The 25,759-nt window shown below is 45.4% G+C and overlaps 1 protein-coding gene across 1 annotated transcript in view; it reads right to left on the bottom strand.

Moving 5' to 3' along the window:
- The window catches only part of LOC112118061 (pyruvate dehydrogenase (acetyl-transferring) kinase isozyme 3, mitochondrial), an 88,382-nt gene extending 71,599 nt beyond the window's left edge, over positions 1–16,783 (bottom strand). The window contains exon 1 of the mRNA XM_026649896.2: positions 16,553–16,783. Within this exon, the coding sequence (XP_026505681.1) occupies positions 16,553–16,658 (106 nt within the window). The 5' untranslated portion in view covers positions 16,659–16,783. The remainder of the gene's footprint in view (positions 1–16,552) is intronic.
- Between the last annotated feature and the right edge of the window lie 8,976 nt (positions 16,784–25,759).

The following is a 25,759-nucleotide window of genomic DNA, read 5'->3' as shown; positions in this document are numbered from 1 at the left end:
TGCACCCCAACCCCCTGCCCTGAGCCCCCTGCCACATCCCACACCCCAACCCCCTGCCCTCAGACCCCTGCCACATCCCATACTCCTCCTGCACCCCAACTCCCTGCCCTGAGCCCCCTGCCACATCCTACACCCCTCCTGCACTCCCTGCCCTGAGCCACCTGCCGCACCCCTCACCCTCTTGCACCCCACCCACCAACGCCCTGCCCTGAGCCCCCTGCCGCACCCTGCACACCACCTGCACCTCGACTCCCGGCCCTGAGCCCCCAACGCACCCTGCACCCTTTCTGCACCCCCTGGGGGTAGTGTTGGGGTGGGGACTTCGGGGAAGGGGTTGGAATGGGGCAGGGAAGGGGTGGGAAGAGGTGGGGAAGGGGCGGGGCGGAGTGGGGGCGGGGCCAGAAGCAGCGACAGGGGGTGTCAGTGATGCGGCCCTCGGTTCAATGCACTAGTCCTCATGTGGCCCTCGTGGTCATTTGAGTTTGAGACCCCTGCTCTAAGGTGTGTGCCTGGGCAGCCACACACAAGGGAATGAAGGGTCTAGGAGGCACCTAATTAGTGGAGCCGTGCAGGCGTGGCTGTGGCTCCACTAATTAGATGCCTCCTAGACCCTGGAGAGGACGTGGAAGATGAAGGGGGTGAAATAGGGGGTGGGTGTGGGGGAAATATAACATAGATGGGGTCAGGTGGGGGTGGGGACTACGTTTGGGGCGTCCCAGCCCCACCTGGGCTGCATGCAGTAGCTGGGGAGAGACGCCCGCTGTGACAGCAGGCAAAGGAGAGTCCGATTTTATCTGTTTCAGCCCCAGCTGGGCTGTGGAGGCTGGGAGAGACTGAGTCCCACTCTCAGATCTCCCAGCTCCAGCTGTGCTGTGGGTGTTGGGAGAGGAGAGACTTCTGGATGGAGAATAATCCAGTAACTCTGGTTTGTTTGTTTTTAAAAGGAATCCAAATAATCTCCTCTTCTCCCCAAAACGGTCATTAATCACATTTAATAACTTTTTTATAATCACAAAAGTGACAATGTATTATTTATGCCTAGCTTTTGCATCGGATGGCATTTCAGAATTGCTTAACTGGTACATAGATTAATCTAGTTCCTAAAATGAATGTTACCTCCACCAGCTGCTTAAAATGTTTGGATTTAGCTTTGTCTGGGAATATGTAGTACAGATTTAAAGTTTGATTTGCAGTATCACTCTTATTTTCTAACCTGTCATGTCCCAGTCCCAGCTCAGGGGCTGCAGTGGCCAGGAGAAATGCCTCTCCCCAAACAATTTCTAAAACTTAATGGATAGCACTTGGATTCCAGACAAGTGATTTCCATTAACTTTTAGAATTCGTTTGGGGAGAGGTATTGGAAATCATTAAGGCCAGATCTTTGCTATCTAGTATAGCTCTGGCTCTTCGGAGTACTCCCATTGATTCATAAGTAGCAAGCACTAGGTTTGGTATTAGGTGCTTTGTAGGACGAAGACCTTATTTGCAAGCTCTTTGAAGCAGGGATCTGTCTGCAAACACCAAAGCCATGTGTAAAAGGGGCTTGTAAAAACTTAATGAGCCCACTCTGAGGGCATGTCTTCACTACCCGCCGATCCGGCGGGTAGCAATCGGTCTATTGGGGATCGACTTACCGCGTCTAGTGAAGACGCGGTAAAATCGATCCCTGATCGCTCTGCCGTCGACTCCGGAAATCCACCTCGGCAAGAGGCGGCAGCGGAGTCGGCGGCAGCGGTGGACTTTCCCGCGTCCTCACCGCCAGGTAAGCCGACCTAAAATACGCAACTTCAGCTATGGTATTCACGTAGCTGAAGTTGCGTATCTTAGGTCGGACCCCCGCTGTAGTGTAGACCCAGCCTGCGTTTTTAAGTTGGTGACACACAGTGTGAAACCAGGAAAACTTTGCCTGTTTCTACAGGGCTCTGTTGCATTTGCACAGCGTGGGTCCTAAACACTAATTTAAAATACCCATAACCAACCACTTGATGTTTTATTTCCTTTCATATTTTCAGTATTATTTGTTTATTTATGGTTTTGTTTGCTCTCTGTGTTGCTTTATTATTTATTTTTACTGTTGTGTGTGTGTGAAATATTAAATTAAGAGTTGACATCCCATAGAAATTGTATATGCCTGAGTGAATGCCTTTTACTCTCCTTTCCAGTATCAGAAAATATTGTATTAGTATTTTCAAAGAGAGCATGATTATTTCTAGTTGACGCATAGATTTGTTTAGCATCTTAAAGCTGAGCTATGTGTGCAAATAATATGCATGCAAGAGGGATAGTTTTGTGGACTGCAAAAGTCTGTTGCATGCTAGTGTTTTGGCAGATGCTTTATTTTTTCGAGAGCGGCTTTCCCTGAAGATTTAGTGGTCTATGCCAGTAGGTTATTAAATTGGGCCTGTGGTGCATATTTTTTATGCTTTCACTTAATGGCCATGCCTTTTTTATTTATATAGCTGTTTTCAGTATGCCACATTTTGGTGTGTTTACTAGCTTGAGTAGTTAGAAAGGATGATAAAATACATGTACTCCAAGAGCAGTGTTAATTTTCTTTTTATTTGATTTCATATTAAACAAACATCTTAAGTAGTGCACCTTGTTAATTATCCCTTGTTTTAATATTCTCTCTTCTTCTTCCATACCTAAGAACTTTTTAAAAATATATATTAAATCTAGGTTTTTTGTTTGTACTGGTGGCGCACATCCACACATTACCTCAATATCGGTGCTGCACATAACAGAATTCATTCCGCACATGGATGGAAAAATTAGAGGGAACATTGCTAGGCAGCCTTTAATATATAGTCTATAGACAGCTGTTGACATGTAGTATAAAGGTGGTCTTAACACACAATGCTATTAGAGGGGAACACAATTGGAGTTGTTCTCTCTGATACATAATTTGAAAAATTTTCCTAACAGGTATTAGCTTGAGGATGACTTACTATCCTGAGTGAAAAATACCTATTCCACCCACTCAACACAGTGGTCCCCAAAAGCCATGTATTTAACTTACACTGCCACATCTCTTCCCTTACACACACAGGCGCCGACTTCTGCTCCCACCAGTGGGTGCTCGACCCACCTCTGCCCCCAGCCCCGCCCCCACTCTACCCCTTCCCTCAAGTCCCCACCCCCGCCCTGCCTCTTCCCACCCCTGCTCCGCCTCCACTCCGCCCTGATTCCATCCCCTTTCCCAAGTCCCTGCCCTACCTCCTCCCCGCCTCCTCCCTTGAGTGCACTGTGTCCCCACTCCTCCCCCTCCCTCCCGGAGCGCCACCAAACAGCTGTTTAGGTGTGGGCAGAAGTGCTGGGAGGGAGGGGGAGGAGCAGGAACGTGGCACACTCAAGAAAGGAGGCGGGGAAGAGGTGAGGGGAGCTTGGCTGCCGGTGGGTGCGGAGCACCCACTAATTTTCCCCCGTGGGTGCTCCAAGCCCGGAGTACCCATGCAGTCGACGCCTATGCTTACAGACTCCTCCCTTCAACCTCACTCCTCTTCCCAGCCTGCTTTGAGGCAGGGAGAAGAGGAAGGAGGCGTGTGAAGGTTGCTACCACAAGCTCCAAAACATTAAAGGGGCTCTCTACCACATAGCTATTCTACTGCACCTGGTTCTGATCCTCACTGCCCTACTCCTCCAGTAAAAAGAAGTGGTTCTGGCTGCTCTCAGCACCAGTTCCAGTTGCATTGATTGCCAGCTCTCCCCTTACCCTGAGAAATGCAGCAGCTCCTCATCCCAAATTAACTCAGTTGGCTTGGCAGGCTTTTGAGCCCTGCTCATATATTACTACTTCCGCTAGAGACTATAGGCATTCAAAATACATCACTTTATTTAGATCACAATGAAATTAGTTTAAAATTAGTTAGTATCGCCACTGCAGACAACATGACAAAGGGAAAAATGCCAGGTTTCAAGAGTGTCTTGGTTCACAAAAAAAATTGGAGATTGTATTGTATCCGATAAAAGGATGTATGAATCTCCCCAAATGACTACTGCTACTTCATAAATGGATGAAGAAGGTGGGAGGGTAAAGAGAAAAGTCAGGCCCCATAATAGGATTAGAATATCCAATCTTCAGGACAAAGAGGCTTACCTTTTTATTTATTTTCCAGTGCCACATATGCCAAGGATGATAAAAATTGCAACAGGCAATGACTCATTCATGCTAGCTGTTTGTGTGGACAAATATTTATTTCTTCTGAACTTATATATTATCCAGCCACCAAGCAAAAAGCTACCTTTTAAACCAAGTTCAGTGAAAGAGTTACAGTTTGATTATAGACAAGATATCAGTGTGAATTAAGAACACACTTCCTATCTAGGAGTTGGGAATTAATATATTATCATTGTTAATTATTTGTATTGCCATAGTGCCTAGGATCCCCAGTCATAGACCTGGATCCCAATGAGCTAGGCATTGTACAAATGTAGACCAAAAGGATGGTCTCTGCCCAAGAGAGATTACAATTTAAGTATAAGATGAGACAATAGATGAATACAGACAGATTGACAGGGGAGTACAAGGAAACAATGAAGTAATACCAGTCAGCATGATAGGCAGAGGTCTCGACATATCAGCAGCCTAACTGTTGTCAAGTTTTTGTAGGCATCACGGAAAAGGAGAGTTAAGGAGGGATTTGAAGAAAGAGAATACATTAGATTTGCAGATGTTTAGGGGGAGCTTCTCTCAAGCATGAAGTACTGCATGGGAAAAAGCACAAAAGTACTTGTTTGAAAATTTAAGAAGTGGGAGATGGAGGCTGGCATCCTGGGCTATGACGCAGGAGCTGACCTTTCAATGGCACATGAGAGAAAAGTAAGGTGGTGATAAGTTGTGAATGGCCTTAAAAGTGAAGTCAAGTAGCTTATGTTCGATGAGATAAAGGGGAAAGATAGTGGGTGGATGCAGAGACAAGGATGACATGGTGAAAGCGACTGTGACGTTGCACCCCATAATGCTTTATAGAAATATGCTTACGAATGTAAATATGACATAACTGGAATATGTTTTATGCTAGATATGCCATGTAACATATCTGTGCAAAGGTTATGTTCTTCTGCACATATTCATCCTATTTGTATGAATTTATCATTCTTCTATCAGAAACTAGGAATATCAAATATAACTCTGAGGTCCTATTGTAATTATGCAAAGTGTGGGCCATTAATGATGGTTTGGAATCTTGATGGCTCCCATTAACCAGGACAATTGACCGTAGATGGCTCTGTTTACTTGCAAGCCGTCCTGAGAGTCAGGCCAGAAGAATGAAGGCTTGGAGTCTTACAGTGACATGTGATCATGTCACCTGAACTGGAATCCATCTTTAACTTGGTGCTTTTCCAGAGAGGGACAAAGGATTCCCGCCTTATACAAAAGATATATAAGGGAGTGGAACAGAACGAAGGGGGCTGCAGTCATGAGAAATCCCCTAGTTAGCACCTGAGCTGGAACAAGGACTGTACCAGGGGAAAGGATTGGGCCCAGACTAGAAGGAGACTAGTCTGTCAAAGAAGCTTATTGGAACATTTCTGAGGGGGAGATTTACCTGCATTTAGGTTCCTACTGTATTAGGCTTAGACTTGCGTGTTTTATTTTATTTTGTTTGGTAATTTACTTTGTTCCGTCTGTTATTACTTGGAACCACTTAAACCCTACTTTTTGTATTTAATAAAATCACTTTTTACGTATTAATTAACCCAGCGTATGTATTAATACCTGTATAATAATCTTTATACAGGGTAAAACAAATTTATTTGGGGTTTGGACCCCATTGGGAGCTGGGTATTTGAGTGCAGGAGGCAGGAGCACTTAAGCTGTTTTCAGTTAAGCCTGCAGCTTGGGGGGGACGTGGTTCCGACTTGGATCTGTGTTTGCAGCAGGCTAGCATGTCTGGCTCAAACAAGGCAAGGTACTGAAGTCCCAAGCTGGCAGGGAAAACGGGCTCAGAGGTAGTCCCAGCACATCAGGTGGCAGACCCAAGGGGGTTTCTGTGACCCAACCCATCACAGTGATGTGCTATGAAAATGATCTTTGCAGCAGCTAAATGCGTATGAGCACAGCATGATTGCATTTGTCATGGCCAGAGAGAAGTATGTTGCAGTAATCAAGACACAAGGTGATGAGAACTTAGATTAGTGTTTAGCAGTGTAGATGGAGAGGAAAGGCTGTATCTCAAAGATATTATGCAGAAAGGATATGCAAGATTTAGACATAGCCTGGATGTGAGGTCCTAGAGAGGGGTCCAAGTTGAAAATGATCTCCAGGTTATGGGCATGAGCAACAGGCAGGATGGTGATGGTGTCCACAATGATCGAAAAAGGAGGTCGCAAGAGGGGACTTCGGGGCGGATTATGAGCTCCATTTTAGCCATGCTGAGCTTGAATTGATGGCTAGACATCCATGTGGAGATGTCAGAGTTTAGGCTGTACAGGAAAGAAGACTGGAGTACAGAGGTAGATCTGTGTCTTCATCATAGAATTTATGTTGACAGGTGAGATTACCCAGAGATAAGGTTTAGAGGGAAAAGAGAAGGTGACCAAGACAGAGACCTGAGGAAACTTCAGAGAAAGCTAAACAGTGATATGAAGATGATCCTCTGAAGGACACGTTAAAGAAGTTATCAGAGAGGCAGGAGAACAACCAGGAGAGGAAAGAGTCATGGAAGTCATGGGAGGATTGTGGGGTGAGGTGGGAGGATGGGGGCAGTTTGGAGCGTGCAGGGCTGCAGCGGCTGGGGAGAGACCCCCCCCCCCCCCCCTTCCCAGCCCCAGCTTGAGGGCTTCCGCAGCAGGCGGGAGGGGGGAGAGATATGTATCTCAAGACAAGCCAAGGGTTCTCACAAGAATTTTTTTGGTGACCTCAGAGTGCAGCCACCAACTCTTGCTAGTGGCCACTCTGAAAATTTTTCCTAAAATACTTAATTTTAGGAAAAACAAATAAACATGCACATGTCCAAATCGTTGTAGTTTACTTATGTAGGGTTTTTTTGTTCTTGTTTTTTTTGCGCAGACTCAATAATAAAAATAGTGTACAGTGGTCTCTATTCTTTACTGGACCTAAACAGAATAGAAATACAAATAATATGCTTTGCACATTCTTGTATTTTTTGTTGTTTCTTTTGCTTCTTTGGTCGCTTTTTATAAAAGACTTACTAGCTGGTAAGTCTGCTGCTATGAAACCTGATACTTGTATTTTAATATCGCTTTTCACAGCCTCCCAGCTAGCTGGGAGGCTGTGAAAAGTGATATTAACAAACATATATCACTTTTCACAGCAGATTTACTCAGCCCCGGCAAGCCCACGGACAAATTAAACCCTGGATGGAGAGGTGCTCCTCCAGCATTTGTGTCTCCAGAGGGGGGCTTTAGGGGAGGGGCCACTTCTTTGTCCCCCGCCCCCAATCACCGCCCAGGAGGCTGTGGCCGCAAGAAAAGCCTCTGGTGGCCGCATCTGAGAAACACTGCTTTATAGGAATATAGATCCACATTAGACCTGAGTGGACTATGGTTTTAAATTGAGTTTAGATATCAGCATGAGTAATAGGCCAAAAGCATGTGACCTTTCTTACTATTTCCTTCTTTTTGGAGGATTGTTTGTGTTAAACTTGTAGTTACTCTTGAAATATCAGTATTATATTATTTAAGGTTAGGGATGAGGTTATAGAACTACAGGAAATATGGTTTATTACAGGGATCGGCAGCCTTTGGCATGCGGCCCAACAAGGAAATCCGCTGGTGGGCCAGGACGGTTTGTTTACCTACAATGTCCGCAGGTTCGGTTGATCGCAGCTCCCACTGGCCATGGTTCGCCGTTCCAGGCCAATGAGTGCTGCAGGAAGCAGCAGCCAGTACATCCCTCGGCCGTTGCCACTTCAGGCAGCCCCTATTGGCCCGGAACGGCGAACCGCAGCCAGCGGGAGCTGCAATTGGTCAAACCTGCAGACGCTGCCGGTAAACAAGCCAGCCCGGCCCACCAGCGGATTTCCCTGATGGGCCACCTGCCAAAGGTTGCCAATCCCTGGTTTATTAGATTACACATGCAGTAAATATTTGGTTTGTTTAGTTTATTATAAAGAAATGCTTAGTTCTCTAGTTAGAAAGAAATATGATAAAATGAGATAAGAAAGCCTTGAAGAAAGAGGCCCAGTCATTAATCTTGTCTTGATCAGGGCAAAGAACAGGGTTTCATCTGGCCTTAGCTAAGGTTCAATTACCAGCAATGACATCAGTTGTTTGTTACAGTGAAGGAAAAAAACCAAGGTTTCCTATGTTTTTTTGTCAGAACTTTAACTCCCCGCCCCCCCTTGAGTCAAACCACAATGGGAAGGTACCTCCCACACCTGATCCTGTTGTAAATATTTTGGCCAATGCTTATAACTGTAATGTTGCTAGGATATGGAATATAGGCATGTATATGCTTAGATTTGTGTTTTGAATGTAAGCAACAAGTGGCATTTGGACTAATAAAGGAATGCTTGTGTGGAAACTGAGTCATGATATACCTTAAAAACTTATTAGGAAAATTAGTTCCAACATAATTGGTGCTTTCAAAGGGCCAATTTCATATAGCTGAAAACAATTATGACCTTTCAGCTGGGAAGAAGAATTTAGTTAGAAAAATGTGAAAGATAATTAGGAATGTTTAAGAATACTTTATTAGATACCCAAAAAGCCACAATTGAAGAAGGCGGCTTTATTGGTAAAAAAAAACCGATCTGGTTTAGAGGGGAAACGAAGGCAGCTATAAAACAAACAAAAAATTATTTAACAAATGGAAAAGACGGGAAGCTGATAGTAATAAAGATAAGTCAGAAGCTAGGAAATGTGGAAAATTGATAAGGGAAGCAAGGGGACAAAAGGGAAAGACTATGACCAGCAGAGTTAAGGACAATATGAAGGAGTTTTTAATGTATATTAGATACAAAAAAGAATCTTAACAATGGTATTGGTCCACTACTAGAGGGAAATGGAAGAATTATCAATAGTAATGCAGAAAAGGCAAAAGTGTTCAATAAACATTTATGTTCTGGATTTTGGAAAAAAGTAGATGATGTAATCATATCATATGATAACACTCTCCCCATTCCACTGGTATCTCAGAAGGATGTTGAATATCAGCTACTGAAGTTAGACATTTTTAAATAAGCAGGTCCAGATAACTTGCACCCAAGAATTCTAAAAGAGCTGGCTAAGGAGCTCGCTGGACCATTAATGACGATTTTCATTAAGTCTTGGCACACTGGGGAAGTTCCAAAAGACTGGAAGAAAGTTATGTTGTGATAATATTTTAAAAAAAGGGTAAATGGGATGACCCAGGTAATTATAGGTCTGTCAGTCTGATATCAATCTCAGGCAAGATAATGGAACGGCTGATACAGGACTTGATCAATAATATAATTAATTCCAATCAACATGGGTTTATGGAAAATAGATCCTCCCAAACTATCTTTTTTATAAGATTATAAATTTGGTTGATAAAGGTAATAGTGTTGATGTAATATACTTAAACTTCTGTAGGGCGTTTGACTTAGTACAACATGACATTTTGATTAAAAAACTAGAATATAAAGTTAACATGGCACACATTAAATGGATTAAGAACTGGCTAATTGATAGGTCTCAAAATGTAATTGTAAACAAGAATCATCATGGAACGGGTGTATTTCTAGTAGGGTCCCACAGGGATTAGTTCTTTGCCCTACGCTATTTGGCATTTTTATCTATGACCTGGAATCATCACTGATAAAGTCTGCAGATGACAAAAATTGGGAGGAGTGATAAATAATGAAAAGAAGAGGTATTGATATAGAGCAATCTGGATCGTTTTCTAAGCTGGGCACAAGCAAACAATTCGTGTTTTAATATGAATAAATGTAAATGTATATACATCTAGGAACAAAGAACATAGGCTATACTTACAGTACGGGGGACTCTATACTTTGAAGTGGTGATTCTAAAAAGATTTGGGGGTTGTAGTGAATAATCAGCTGAACATGAGCTCCCAGTGTAATGCTGTGGCCAAAAGGGCTAATGCAATCCTTGGATGTACAAATACAGGAATCTCAAGTAGGAGTAGAGAGGGTACTGTACCTCTATATTTGGCATTTCTGCGACCACAGCTGGAACACTGTGTCCAGTTCCGGTATCCACAATTCAAGAAATATGTTGAAAAATTGGACAGGGTTCAGAGAGGAGACGCAAGAACGATTAGACGATTAGAAAACCTACCTTGTAGTGACAGACTCAGGGGGCTCAGTCTATTGAATGTACCAAAGAGAAGGTGAAGGGGGTTGATTATACTCTAAGTACCTACATGGGGAACACATATTTAATAATGGGCTCTTCAGTCTAGCAGACAAAGGTATAACATGATCCAATGGCTGGAAGTTGAAGCTAAACAAATTCAAACTGGAAATAAGGCATACATTTTTAACAGTGTGAGTAATTAACCACTGGAACAAGTTATCAAGGGTCATGGTGGATTCTCTATAACGAAGGCTGCGAGTCATTCACAGAGATCACAGAAGTCACGGCTTCCGTAACTTTCCATGACCTCCATGAATTCTGCAGTCGCAGGTGCGGTTGACCCCAGGGCCATCCCAGCAGTGGGGAAGCCCTGGAGCCAGCCACACCGGCTGCTGCTCTGGGAATCCCAGGCAGCTGGTCCTCAGCACTGCCCTGGAGCAGCAATCCAGGACCAGCGGCAGCGTCCCAAGCCACACCCACAGCCGCTGGGGACCTGGGCCGGCCCCCCAGCAGTGGCAGGGGGCCGTGCACTGCCCCTCGTCCCCCTCCCCCCCCAGGAGCAGCAGCCCTCAGGAGCACTCCCCTCCCAGCAGGTAAAATTTAGTCACAGGTAAAAGTCATGAACAGGTCACAGGGCCATGACTGACTTTTACTAAAAATACCCATGACTAAAACTTAGCCTTATCTATAACTGACCATTTTTAAATAAAGAATGGATGTTTTTCTAAAAGATGTTCTCTGTATTGTTTTGGGGAGGTTCTGTGGCTTGTGTTATATAGGAGGGCAGATTAGATCAGTGGTTGTATTGTTTTTAAAATTATTATGAAGAACAAGTTTAAGTTCTGTTGTAATGTGCGTTGTTTGCCTGCACTGCTCAAGACCTGAAAGCTTATGTAGGAGGAACGATTTGAGTTGGCTTCTTAAATACCTTCATGCTGTTTCACATCTGATACTCCTTGATGAAACATAGGAGCCTTGTCTTATAATAGGCTTATTCGAAGCAATACAAGCTACGAAAGTGAGATCTTGGAAGAGTGTTGCCGTTTTCATAATGTAATAAAAGTACTATAATGACAAATAATAATTAATAATAGTGTGTAATAAGCATGTCATAAAAACAAATTTTATATTTCCAAGATCACTGCTTTTATAATTTATACTCAAGTAAAGGAGAAAATCCCTGGAAATATTCATTTTCAGGAGGGGGTTCGCAAGACTTGACATTTTAGTGAAAGGTGTTTACAAGTTGTTAAAGTTTGAGAACCACTGGGCTAGATGATCACAATGATCCCTTCTGGCCTTGAATCTATGATTACTTTTCTGTAACAGCAATTGCTGTAATTGCCACAGAAATGGAAAGGGAAGGAGGTCCATGAGACCCTCCCATATTAAGACATGGAAATCTCATCTAGTAAGACATTTGAAGAAGTCTGAGACTCCAACCCCCAAGGCGTTATATCTTAATGGACTGCTACAAATCTACAGTCAGCCGTCCCATTCATTGCTAGCTCTTTTGCACATTACAAACATAGGTCCTGATTCACAGATGCCATGCTCCTGGAACCCCAACACTGCACACATTGCTAACATCAAAATCAAATAATTGAGCATCGCAGCAGCTGGGCCACTGTAAGCTCTCTAGTGTAGCCACTCTAAGCCAACAGGAGAGAGCTCTCCCGTCAGCTTAATTACTCCAGCCCCCGCGAGTGGCGGTAGCTCTCCCACCGACATAGCACAGTCCACCCAGCACTTAAGTCGCCATAAATTATGTCGCTTAGGGGTGTGGCTAATTCATACCCCTGAGTGACATAACTTATGTCAACTTAAGCTGTAGCGTAGCCATAGCCTTTAGTCACAGGACATTATATATTTGGATGAGTTCCTTCCCCGCCATCCATGTAGTGGCTATTTGATATTTGAATTTTTATATATTGTCATTTTAAAAAAGAGGGGAAAGTCTGATCCCTACTTTTTACGCTACATTTAAATTTAACCTTATAGCTGCAGAATCCATCTCACAAATGTCTTAATGCTGAAGTATAGCCGTAACCAAGGAAATATTAGGGTAACTGGCCAAGCCAGTTCTATTGCTAGCCTAATAGCTCCAAAGCACTTAATTATGGGTTTTTGATAACTCAACCTATTTTTCTTGACTGAGCTCTACAATAGCCATGATTGTATTTAAAATTTGGGAAGTTACTGTGTGACTCATTCAAAAAAAAAAAAGTTAGGGCCTGAAGTAGGAAAAAAGTGGCGTGTCCTTGGATGAATATTGTTTAATGAAAAAACATCTAAGTGTATGGATTGATTTAAATGAAAGCCCGAAACTACTTTTGGGAGGAATTTAGGGTATGGTTTGAGTATAAGGTTGTCTCTGTAGAAGACTGTACGGTGTTCCAGTCACAAAGGTTTGCAATTCATCCATTCTGTGTACCAAAGTGATTGTCACAAGGAAAGCAGTCTTCACAGACTGGAGAATTAACAAACATGAAGCAAATGGTTTAAATTGGTGTTTCCCAAACTTGGGACGCCGCTTGTTTAGGGAAGGCCCCTGGCGGGCCGGGCTGGTTTGTGTACCCGCCGCATCCGCAGGTCCGGCCGATCGCGCCTCCCACCGTGGTTCGCTGCTCCAGGCCAGTGGGAGCTGCTGGAAGCAGCGCGGGCTGAGGGACGTACTGGCCGCCACTTCCAGCAGCTCGCATTGGCCTGGAGCAGCGAACTGCGGCCAGTGGGAGCCGCGATCGGCCGGACCTGTGGACGCGGCAGGTAAACAAACCAGCCCAGCCCGCTAGGGGCTTTCCCTACACAAGCGGCGTCCCAAGTTTGGGAAACACTGGTTTAAATGGAGGACCCATCCAAGTAAGTATCACACTAAGGCCCCATGCTGGGTGAGGGGAGATTTACAATGCTAGAAGGAACGCCCTAATAAATCCTTTAAAAAAACTTAATCACTGAAGAGTGAGAGAACACGGTATACTCTTGAATACTAATAGCTGCACACCACGCTATTAACTATTTACAATAAAAGTTACTAAACGAATAAAGAGGAGCACAAGTGCAAGTGACAGCTAGCTGGCTCCACAGGAGGCAAGGAGGAACTGAGGGCTGGTTGATCGCTCAGCCCCCTTTAAACCTTCAGTTGAGGGGCCCCCTCAAGGGCATGAAGAGCACAGGTGGATACTGCTGGCTAAAGTGTTCTGATCTCCAGCACACTGGGTTCGTGCACACCAGAAGTGGGACACATAATGGACTTATCTACACTTACAAAGCTGCACTTAGTGAGGATGCTACCTACACTGACAAGAGCTTCTATCCTTAAGCTTCATCGTAGATACTCCGCCTCCCTAAGAGGCGGTAGCTATGTCAACAAGAGAAGCCCTCCCATCGACATAGCTGTCTACACCAGGAGTTAGGTCGATATAACTGCATTGCTCAGGGGTGTGCACAGAAAGTTGCAGTGCTGTAAAGTGGCAGTGTAGACAAGGCTTTAGAGAGACAAGGTCGGTGAGTATAAATGAACTCTCACAGGAAAACGATAAAAGATAAAAACACCACATCAGTGATGGGTAAACACTTTTCACAAAGCAATGACTCTGCATCTGACCTATAAGTCCTCATCCTCAAAGGAAATCTGCACAACACTTTCAAAAGACAAGCCTGGGAGCTTAAACTCATAACTTTGCTAGATACTAAAAATGATGGACTGAATAGAAATGGTGGATTTATGGTTTATTACAATCTGTAACCCACTTTCTCCCACCTCCACCTTTTCCTCCCTGTGACTGGACAGGTGTTAATGGGCCACTTACCACACATTTCACGGGATCATTCAAGGTGAACTACTTATACTAAACAATCTGTTTCACCTTGTATTTGAGAGACAAGGTGGGTAAGGTAATATCTTTTTATAGGACCAACTACTGTTGGTGAGAGAGACAAGCTTTCCGATCTTAGGGCATGGCTACACTTGCAGATGTAGAGCGCTGTGAGTTAAACCAGCCTTTGGAGACCGCAGCAGAGAAAACGCTGCCCTGTGTTTATACTGTCAGCTGCAAGCACACTGGCGTGGCCACGCTAGCAGCTCTTGCAATGCCACAAAGAGCAGTGCATTGTGGTAGCAGTGCAAGTGGCTGCAATGTGCTTTTCAAATGGGGGGGGAGGGGGCAGAGTGTGACAGGGAGTGTGTTTGTGTAGGTGTTTTGGGGGGCTAAGAGTGTGTCAGCATGCTGTCTTGTAAGTTCAGACAGCTGCAGATCCCCCTCCCCCGAGCCTCTCTCACACACACAAGCAAGCAGCATTCCACAGTAATGGTTGCTTTGTCCTGAAGCAGATAAGCATGCCGGCTATCAGAAACTGAGCTTTAAAAGGGCATATCCGCATTCCTGTAGCTGATTTCAAAACAATGAGAAGAGTGGCCACTTGACTTCAGGGGATTATGGGACGTTTCCAGAGGCCAATCACAGTGCAGTAATGCAACACCTCGTTCACATTGACACCCGGGTCTTTCAGCCAGGGCACAGCAAGCTTTATGCTTTTCCTGGAGGTGGATTACCAGGAGCGCTCCAGCTGCAGAGTCCAGGCACTTTGTGCCTTGCCAGTGTGGACACATCGGGAGTTAGTGTACCCGGGGCTGCTTTAATGCGCTCTAACTTTCAAGTGTAGCCAAGCCCTTACACAGAGCTCTTCTTCAGGTCACCTTGTATTTAGCAGCAACACTCAGACTATGTCTACACAACAGCAGCTGCACTGCTGTAGCACTTCTGGTGAAGATGCTCTAAGGCTATGTCTACATTAGCCCTTTTGTCGGTATAACTTATGTCACTCAGGGGTGTGAAAAAACACCCCTCTGAGCGACATAAGTTACACCTACAGAAGCGCCGGTGTGGACAGCACTATGTTGACAGGAGATGCTCTCCTCCCTATATAGCTACCACCGCTCGACAGAAGGACTCTCCCATTGGCATAGAGCTGTGTCGCTGTAAGGACTCTCTGCATTGGTACAGCTGTGTCGCTGTAAGATTGCTAGTGTAGACATGGCCTAAGCTAATGGGAAAGAGCTCTCCCTTCGGCTTAATAACTCCTACCTCCACAAGAGGCACTAACTATGTCGGCAGGAGATGTTCTCTCACCGACATAGTGCCGTCCACATTGGCACTTAGGTCAGTATAACTTACGTCAGTCAGGGGTGTGGATTATTCAAACCCAAACCTGAGCAACATGTGTTATACCAAAGTAATTTGTAGTGTAGACATAACCTGAGTTAGTTTCCCAAACCTGAAGAAGAGCTCTGCGTAAGCTCGAAAGCTTTTTTCTCTCACCAACAGAAGCTGGTCTCACCCACCTTCTTTCATTATTTTTGCACTCACACATGCTAACAATGAAAACTGACTGGTCAGTTTGACTTTCTGGGTTGTCTGTAGAGGGGAATCAGAGGCCTTGGCTACACTTGAGAATTCACAGCGCTGCCACTGCAGCGCTGTGAAGCGCGAGTGTAGTCGTGCCGCCAGCGCTGCGAGAGCTCTCTCCTCAGAGAGCTATTCCCCTCGGAGAGGTGGAGTACTTGCAGCGCTGCGAGAGCTCTCGCAGCGCAGCGCTGCAAGTACTCCACCTCTCCGAGGGGAATAGCTTGCAGCACTGCGAGCGAGCGTGCAGCGCTGCAGGCACTGATTACACTGGCACTTTACAGAGCTGCACTCACTGCGCGGGGGGGGGGGGGCGTTTTCACACCCAGTACAGCGCCAGTGTAGCCAAGGCCTGAGTCCTTCGGACACTCCTAGCTCCAGCCTGTTCCCCGCCAGCCACACCAGCAGCGTTACCCCAGGAGGCGCCGCACAGAGGACAAGCCAGGGCGTGCAGCTGTCTCGGCAGCTTCCTGGGAGCACCCGGAACAGCCAGCAGAAGTTTTCCAGTGGGAGGAGACACATGAAAGCTGCCGTAGTCTCAGGGGACGCAGGAGCCCGCTTGACAAGGAGCCTGCTCGGCCTCCCACGGCGATGGCCCCTCCAAGCTGGGCGGGCTGAGCACCCGGCCCAGCGAAGGAGCGAGGCAGAGAGCGAGGCCTCTTCACCCACAGCGGGGCTGGGCGCATCACCGCCCCGTGGTGCGGCATGTACCTGACAAGTAGCACCGCACTCAGCCCCCCCAACCACACACACGCCAGGGGGTGCCAATGCCACCCCCGCCCCTCCCCCAACCAGGAGAGGGAGGGGGCTGCGCATCTCCCTTCCCCCAAGAGAGACAGCAGCCGGGGGGCCCTGCTGCGAGGGCAGCTGGGGCTGACACCTCCACCGGGGGCGCCACTCACCGAAGTCCAGGAACTGCTTGATGGAGAGCGGCGAGGGGGAGAAGCGCGAGTAGTGCTCGATCTGCTTGGGGATGGGGCTCTTCAGCAGCGCCCCGCACAGCCGCATGGCGCGCCGCTCCCCGGGCCCGCCTGCGCGGCTCGGCCGGGCTAGTGAGCGGGGGCCGGGGCGCAGCCGCCCCCCCTCATGCCGGGCAGCAGCGAGGCCGGCTCCGCCTGTCACCGGCAGCCAACGGCGGCCGGCTGCTGGGAGGGAGGGAGCCCGGCGACAGCACCTGACGCGCGCGCGCACCCCCCGCGCGCTGCCTGGGCACTGCGCAGCCGGCAACCGCCGGGCACCGCCCCCCCATCACCCGGGCGCATGCGCCAACTGCCCCGGCAGCGGGCCCGGGCTGGTGGGGATTCGGGGTTGGGGGGGTCAGGTTGACAGGAGAGCGGTGTAACCGCCACCCCGGCCTCAGACGGGGGAGAGACTGTCACACACAGACACAGCGACACCCTGCATGTCCTTCCTGGCACAGGGGAGAGACTGTCACCTGCCCCCTTCCTTGCCTCCCCCACAGAAGAGAAAACACTGTTACAGGCCCAGCAACCACTCTCACATCCACAGCAGGGGAACCACTGAATGAAAATACACCCAGCAAAACTCTCCTCTCTCCCTCCCTCCATCACACAGGAGAACAGCCTGTAGCACACCCTTCACCCCCACACAGGGAAATAGGTAACATGTTCACTGCCAAAAAAAAAAAAAAAAAAGTGTGTTTTTACATAGAGCTGTTTAATGGTGTAAAATCCCAGTGGAGACAAAGCATTGATAGTTTTACCGAATGTAGCCTGGTGGCAGTGTAGGTTGACCTCAACTAGCTACATCTAGGTTAAAAACTACTTGTGATTTATCTCCATTGATCTTGTTTCTAGAGTTAGGTATCTCAATGTAAAATGAACCTCTTGTGCAGTGAAAAAGCCAGAGACTGTAAGGTCTTGTGATCTGGGAGTAATGGTGTATTTTTAACCCATGTTAAGGTAACTCCTGTTAACATTCTATTGTAGATAAGGCAAGTTGTAGTTTCAACCCACATTAGCTGGTCAAGGAAAACCTTCAGATCCCCCCCGGACCAGTGTAGATAGGTTAAAACCATAACTGCTTCATTAGGATTTTAACATGGCTTAAATACCCTTTTTTCCTAGTGAAGTCACAGCCTAACTCACCCAGTAATACTGCCCATCTCCACATAGGTGGGGACACTAACAAATACAGTAATATCCACCTGAGAGAATATAATACATCAAAATCTTCTAATCTGAGGGACAAAGTGAGGAGCACACATGCAGTGCTCACATTTGTCCATAGTAAGGCAATCTCTCCACATGCATAAAAGGTTAGGATTATCAAGTGTAGAAAGGTGACAAATGTTACTGTCTTTATTAGCCATACATAGCAAAAAGACTTCTGAGTACTGGCAGTGACCTAGCCTAGAGTGACACTATTAACAGCAACTGCATAGGTAAGAGTGGGAGCTGATGAATTAGGTGTTAGACAGTTGGGGGTCATTTTATCTCAGTGGGTGGTAGTCATGAGTTGGGCAGGAAGGAGCACTGCTCTTTTGTGGGGGTGGGAAATTATTAATGTAGGTGGGTATATTAGTCTGGACAGGGCAATTAGGGGCTAAATTTAGTATCAAAGTAAGCATTAACTTCAGGGCAGGAAGTAAGGGAGCAAAAAGTTTGAGGCAATGTTATGGGGAGGAAAGGGAACAGCCAGATGTAGTGCAAAAAACAGAGCGAGAGAGAAAGAAAGGATTTGGGCCAGCTGATGCTATATAGAGAGAGGACGTTGAACGCACCAGCATACAGTACTCACTTATTAAATGAAATGTTGGAACCTGTACCTGGAATTTATGGTGCAATCTGGTCCTTCACAATAAAGCATAATTTATTGATATTCAGGGAGAGGACTGCTCCATAGCTAGTGTATCAGATGCAATCTGATACACTCTTTAGTGCCCTCATCTGTAAGGACTATTGTCAGTGTATGCTAACACAAATGAAGCATTATCTATGTTATTATGTCACAGTAGCACTTGGATGCTTCAACGGTGACCAGGGTCCCATCATGTTAGGTACTGTACAAACACATCATAAGAGAAAATTCCAGTTGCAAAAACCCTCCATCTAAATAGTTAAGACAGGCAGAGGATGGGAAGGGAAAGAAAGGCAAAATGATTTGCCCTTGGTCACAAAGCACATCAATGGCAGAGCTGAGATAGAACCCAGGTGTCCTGGGTAGTGTCACATCCACTGAACCAAGTTGCCTGTGTAGTAATGCCTTAGGCCATCCAAATATTTTTAAAAGTTTTTGTATTTTTTCTTTTTCTTTTTGAAAAGCCAAATCCCAAAGCTTCCATTGACTTCAACAAAGTCAAAATTTTACCCCTTAGTGTGCCTACTGTGACAGACCCAGACTAGTGGGGTACAGGAGTCTGGTAGAGGGCAAATATACTGGTCACTGGATGAGTAGTTTTCTGTTCCCTGAGTGACCAGAGCAGGGGCTGCACTAGAATAATCAGGAACCTGCTAGAACCAGTTAAGGCAGGCAGGCTAATTAGGACACCTGGAGCCAATTAAGAAGAAGCTGCTAGAATCAATTAAGGCAGGCTAGTCAGGGCACCTGGGTTTTAAAAAGGAGCTCACCCCAGTTGGTGGTGGGAGTGTGAGGAGCTGGGAGCAAGAGGTGCAAGGAGCTGAGAGTGAATGCTGCTGGAGGACCGAGGAGCACAAGTGTTATCAGACACCAGGAGGAAGGTCCTGTGGTGAGAATAAGGAAGGTGTTTGGAGGAGGTCATGGGGAAGTAGCCCAGGGAGTTGTAGCTGTCATGCAGCTGTTACAGGAGGCACTATAGACAGCTGCAGTCCACAGGGCCCTGGGCTGGAACCTGGAGTAGAGGGTGGGCCTGGGTTCCTCCCAATTGACCTGGACTGTGGGTTCTTCCAGAGGGGAAGGTCTCTGGGCTGTTCCCCCAACCCACATGGTGAATCTCCGAGGCAAGAAAATCTGCCAATAAGTGCAGGACCCACCAAGATAGAGGAGGAACTTTGTCACCCTACAATAATTTTCTAAGAAATTTTTGTTTCAAAGGTAACTTTCTTCTTTAACCATTTCACCGCTTTGCATTTTGTGTTATTTCTGTCTAGACTTCAGAAGTGCTCATTCTTTTTCTAGCCTTTGCCACTGGCTGGTTATTTCTTTAATATATGATAATAAAATAATTTATGTCTCTTCTCTTGGAGGCATTATTTGAATTTTCATGTCTGAGAGCAATATTGAGAGAGACTTAAATTGTGGGTCTGACAGGAGAACAAAAAGGCAAGGAAAACTGGCGGGTGTCACTAAGCATCCTAAATGGCAATCCATATAGTTAGTGATGGGGAGATGTAAGATAAGGACAGGCTTCTACTCAGACCAGGTATGTCTTGTGCACTGAACTTGGACTCCAATCCTGTAAACACATGTGATTAACTGTATGCATGTTTGCAGAATCAAGGCGATATTGCACACCTGGGTATACCAAATAACTAGTCTTGCAGAGAATGGGGACTTGATACTGCTCCAGATGAGGTAATTACAATTTTGCCACTACTCAAAAACAGATTCATTGTATGTTAGTGGGTATTCAAATTTCTAAAATGTTACCTTCTCTGTCTACCTCACAGGGAAAATACAAGTCCATGTGTAGTCCAAGAACATGTTTGCTTTTTGTTTCATTTTAAGAACTTCAAAGGCAAATCTTTATCCAATTCAGGAAAGCACTTAAGTATATACTTAAATCCTATTGACGTCAATCAGCCTTAAACATAAATGCATGTGTTTTTCTGAGCTGGGAGGCCTTCCTGAATCAGGGGTCCAGAATTCTGCAGTGGTTGTGGTTTAAGTCAGAATTCTGCAACCATTTTCTGAAGATTCAGCAATACTAAACTAGCAGTTTTGAACCTCACTCTGGAAGTCATAAAAAGTATTATTTTTCCAACTCCAAGTGATTAAATGTGTTCTTTAGGCTGACTGTGTCTCATTAACATAAATATCACAGATTTTTCTGAAGAATTCATGCAGAAAGATAGAACTCTGACCCCTCAAGGAAAACCAAGAAATTAGAACAGACAGTGCCATAAGCTTTTTTCCTTTATTTTATAATATGACCCTCAGTTGTCTTACCCTTGGAGAAAATCACACCTGCATTTAGTATTTTATAACATGTTATTTATATATTTAGAACAGAAAGAAAAGTTAACTTTGTGTGTTGAGAGGTCAAGGGGTTGATATAATTTTCTTCCAGTGTTTCTTAATACTTTATTATTTACACCAATACATAGTTTATATCTTCAAAGCATTATTCATTAATGCTCATAATAAGGGACATAGTATTACCCCATTTTATTCACTGGAAACAGAGCCTCATTCTCTCCAGTCTTTCATCGTATGTAGTCATAGTAGTTATAAAATGGTACTGTTCTAATTTGGTAGTTTTTACATCCCCTTTGCATATGTGTAAATGGCTATCTATGGTCTGAGATAATGAACTATCCACCCCACAGCAGAATTCACTCAGAGAATTTGTGAGTTGCCGTGGGCCAACAATGATTCAGTGTCAGATGTGATTAGAACTAAGGCAGTTTGATGCGGTTACATGCTCTGTCCTCCAAACCATGCTGCCTCCTTCAGGAAGGATTACAACAATGCAAATGTCAACCTGTGTGTGTGTGTGTGTTTTTTTTTTTTTAATCAAATATTCATCACTATTTATTCTATAAATTCTTGCTGTATCTTTCTTGGCTCTACTAGATTTTACAGTCCACAAATATTTTTGTCCAGGAATTCATGAGTAGAACTAATTTCCAAGATTAAAAATCCTTAACTAAGGGACCATGTCTTCCTCTATGCTTAGGCTGGGCCACCCATGCTGATAGGTGCCCTATAAATAATTACACAGCTTCCAAGTACTTTGGAATGTTTGAATAGCCTTGTTTATGACCTCTGGTCTATTACCCTTTTCATCTGTTCCTCATCCCCAGCCACATGGTCTGATTTCTTCCTCCCACCCTGCTCCATAATTTGCTTTTAGCTAGGGCACCTCCAGAATATAGTGGCTGGACTCAATGGTCATTTAAACTAGTCATAGACATAAGATATCCCATTCTCTGCAGCAAGTAAAGTGATATGTAGACACCGTGTGTTCAAAATAGAGTACATTTGTGTGATGCTAGCAGACCAGGTGCCAGCTCATGCCAAGTCCCTAGGCCTCAACCGAACTCTGTCCAATACATAGGTGGAAAACAGTCTGACCGTTGTGGTTTTTTTTGGTCCATCCATCTCCCGGCCAGCAGTTGTCAGACACCTTCCTTTTCCTCCCAAAATCTTTCTTTTAAGGACCACAAAAGGGAGTGATGGGTGGAATAGCTCATCCCCACATTCTTTTGTCCACCAATTAAGTCTAATTTCCATCATACCTTGTCAAGGCTGTATCCCCACTTTGAACTTTAGGGTACAAATGTAGGGGCCTGCATGAAAAACTCTAAGCTTAACTACCAGCTTAGCTTTGGTCCCGCTGCCACCATCTCAAGAATCCCCTCCCTGGGAAGCCTTGAGAACCCTTTCACCAATTCCCTGGTGAACACAGATCCAAACCCCCTTGGATCTTAAAACAAGGCAAAATCAATCTGGTTCTTAAAAAAGACGACTTTTAATTAAAGAAAAAGGTAAAAATCATCTCTGTAAAATCAGTATGGAAAATACTTTACAGGGTAATCAAACTTAAAGAGCTCAGAGGACCCCCCTCTGTCTTAGGTTCAAAGTACAGCAAAACAAAGATAAACACTCTAGTAAAAGGTACATTTACAAGTTGAGAAAACAAAGTAAATCTAAGACACCTTGCCTGTCTTTTTACTTACAAGTTTGAAATAGGAGAGACTTGTTTAGAAAGATGGGGAGAACCTGGATTGATGTCTGGTCCCTCTCAGTCCCAAGAGCGAACAACCCCTTAAACAAAGGACACACACAAGCCTTTTTCCCCCCCCCCCAAGATTTGAAAGTATCTTGTCCCCTTATTGGTCCTTGGGGTCAGGTGTCAGCCAGGTTACCTGAGCTTCAAATCCTTTTACCTGTAAAGGGTTAAGGAGTCTCTGTACACAGAGAGCTGTTACCCTTCCCTTTATAGTTATGACATACCTATTTTGGTCCTTTGATTTCTGGTGTTACCCACATAATTGGGGACACCCTACCTATTCCCTACCAGTGGCTCAAGGTGTGACCCAGTCAATTTAGACACCCCCTACCCCATCCTTTCTCTTCCAAGGGCTTGGGGCATAAGGCACCTACTTACTCCCAGGGCTCAGGGAGCAACCTGGTCAATTTAAGTACCCACCATTACCCTCAGGGCTCTAGGCGTCTGCAGGACCTTTTCCCAATGAAAGAGCCTTAAACAGCTGTGCTCTAAACATCTATTTATTAGCAAGACCCACAGAATACACATGCCAAGCAAATCTCTTATGCTCATCACTCCCAATATACAGACAAATTTCATCTGATGGCCAGTCAGGATTTGTCTGGGGGTTCCCGGTGCTCTTACACATCATGGTCATGTAGGGTATGATGTCTTGTAGCTTGTTGTTGTACTGCAGTCCAGAGTTGATTCCCAAAGAGCATTATTTTTCATTTACATTCAATAGGTAAAACTAATTACCTCCTTCAAATTTACTAAACCTATCACATTATCCCACACTCTTAAGGAACAAAAAAATGTAACCACTCACACTGGTACCTATGTGTCCTCCTTCCTGCCCAAGTTTTTTACAATTTATCTTTCATGCCCAAATTGTCACTTATTTGTGACCTTCTGTGTTTGTGCTGATGGTCAGAGCCTATCTTACCATTTATTGAGTGGCTCTGTATCCTCGATAAAATTTCCTAGCACCTGGGTGTCTTTACTTTACAATCCTTTACAACAACAATAGTGGTGCTCAGCACCCACCAGCCACCTGCTGATCAGCCCCTTCCCAGGGCTTCCCGCAGCCACTGATCAGCTGTTTGGCAGCGTGCGAGAGGCACTAGGGGAGGAGGAGCAGGGACAGGAAGAGGCAGGGAGGGGATAGAGCCTCGGGAGAGGGGGCGGATCAGGGGCAGGAAGAGGCGGAGCGAGGGTGGGGCCTTGGGGGAAGGCACAGAGTGGGGCAAGGCCTTGGGAGCAGGGGTGGAGCGCTCCTGGAGAAAGCTGAAAGTCAGAACCTGTGCTTGGTGGTAATAACTCTTGTTAGGGACATTCCTGCAGTGGGCATGCTCTGTCAGCAGCAGCAGAGCATTCTTTTTTTCAATTTTAGTGGTGAACTCCCTGAATTTCACCCAAGGCTGGTTTAATATGGGGGGGGGGGGGAATTAGGTCTCAGGCCTACACTGGTGCCACTCTTCTCTTGTTTACCATTCATGATCTTAACACAGTCCCTTATTTATATCAGTTTGCATTAGTCCAGATAAAAAGGCCGTCCTTCTGCAGCCCTTTTGCACCTTTTCCTATCAACATTTATTGTTATAGATTATTGTGACATTTTTGAACTTTCACTTATTTCTCACAATTGAGCTCATAATGAGTGTAAATGTGTAGGCCCCATTATTACAACATAATGCAAGTGTGCACAGTCTATCAGCTTTTCAATCAATAATGTGTTCAGTTTTCCTCTGAGGAGAGATAGATGACATCCATTAAAATGCTAATGGTCAGTCTCATCTCATTGGGCAGCTCTATAATAAGAGTTCCAGTTTTACTTATGATCTCACCAGCAATACCGCATTGGGCATTTTTAATCCAAAAAGGCATCTCCTCTAGTATATCTTTGGCCTAATTTTCTTGGCCTAATCTTTTTCTCATTATTTGTCTACCTTCTTATGGAGGATCTTGACCGATAGGGCCAAATCTTGCTCATCTTATCCATGTAGTCCCATTGATTTCAAAATGGTGAGTTTTAGAACCTACACAGCACTTTACAGAGGAGTTATGATAATTGTTAACATTTCTAATGTAGATAGATATTATCCCATTTTACAAAGGGGGAAAATGGGGCACAGAGAGGTTAAGGCCAACATTTTCAAACTTGAGTAAATGAAGTTAAGCACCTGAATATATTTAAGCATCTAAGTGACCTTATTTTTAGAGGTGCTGAGCACTCATAGTTCAGACTGAGGTATTGGAAGCTTTGACTCATCAGTAGCTTTAGATTTAGGTACCTACGTTTAGATATCCAGGTTTGAAAATTTTGTCCTATATGATCTGACAAAAGGCCACAGAGGGTGTCCGTTTCAGAGCAGGGATTACTCCCCTGCTCAGTTCTCTTGCACTTTTGAGCTGAATCTCCTTTTATACATAGGTCATGCTAGCTACGCAGCAGAGGATTTGGCTCAGTCACAGACAGCTGTCTGGTAGTCAATTTTCAATGATACTAATGTTGTAGCCATGTTGGTCCCATGAGGTGGGTGAGGTGATATCTTTTATTAGACCAATTTCTATTGCTGAGACAGACAAGCTCTGAAGCTTACACAGAGCTCTTCTTCAGGTCTGGGAAACATATTTTAGAGTGTCACTGCTAAATACAATGTGGAACAGATTGCTTAGCATAAGTATTTAATACATATTTCAAGGGACAATTTCATGGTGAAGTGGCCTGTTAATGCCTCTCCAGTCGTAGGGGGGGAAAGGAAGGCAAGAGGCAGCTGTGGGGAGAGGGGGTGGTTAGTACTAGTGTCATTTACAGTAGTCCAGGCAGCACTGTGAAATGACTTGGGGGGGCCACTGGGGCGACCACCCAGGGCACCATGGTTTGGGGGGGGCCATGCGGCAGCACAGAGATTTGCACTGCCAGCAGGCAGAGGAGCTCCACAAACTCACAGAAGAGACATGTTGGGGACAGGAGCACCGCCAGCTTTTCCGCCGCCCTAGGCAGCGGAAGGTCCCGCCCTGAAATGCCACCCCCCCACAGAGGCGGCAGAAGGTCCCGCCGCGGAAATACCGTCGTGGTCGCCGCCCCCCAAATCGCAGCACCCTAGGTGACCGCCTAGGTCGCCTAATGGGTTGCGCCGGCCCTGGTTGGGGAGCACCCAGATTTCTCTCTACTTCCTCCTGGCAGAGGAACATGGGGTGGGGGGTCACGAGCAGTGACTCACAGATACTG

This window comes from Terrapene carolina, unplaced genomic scaffold (genome assembly GCF_002925995.2).
Source record: "Terrapene carolina triunguis isolate 2854851 unplaced genomic scaffold, T_m_triunguis-2.0 Scaffold23, whole genome shotgun sequence".
Classification (NCBI taxonomy): domain Eukaryota; kingdom Metazoa; phylum Chordata; order Testudines; family Emydidae; genus Terrapene; species Terrapene triunguis.
This window is presented reverse-complemented; position numbering and strand designations above follow the sequence as displayed.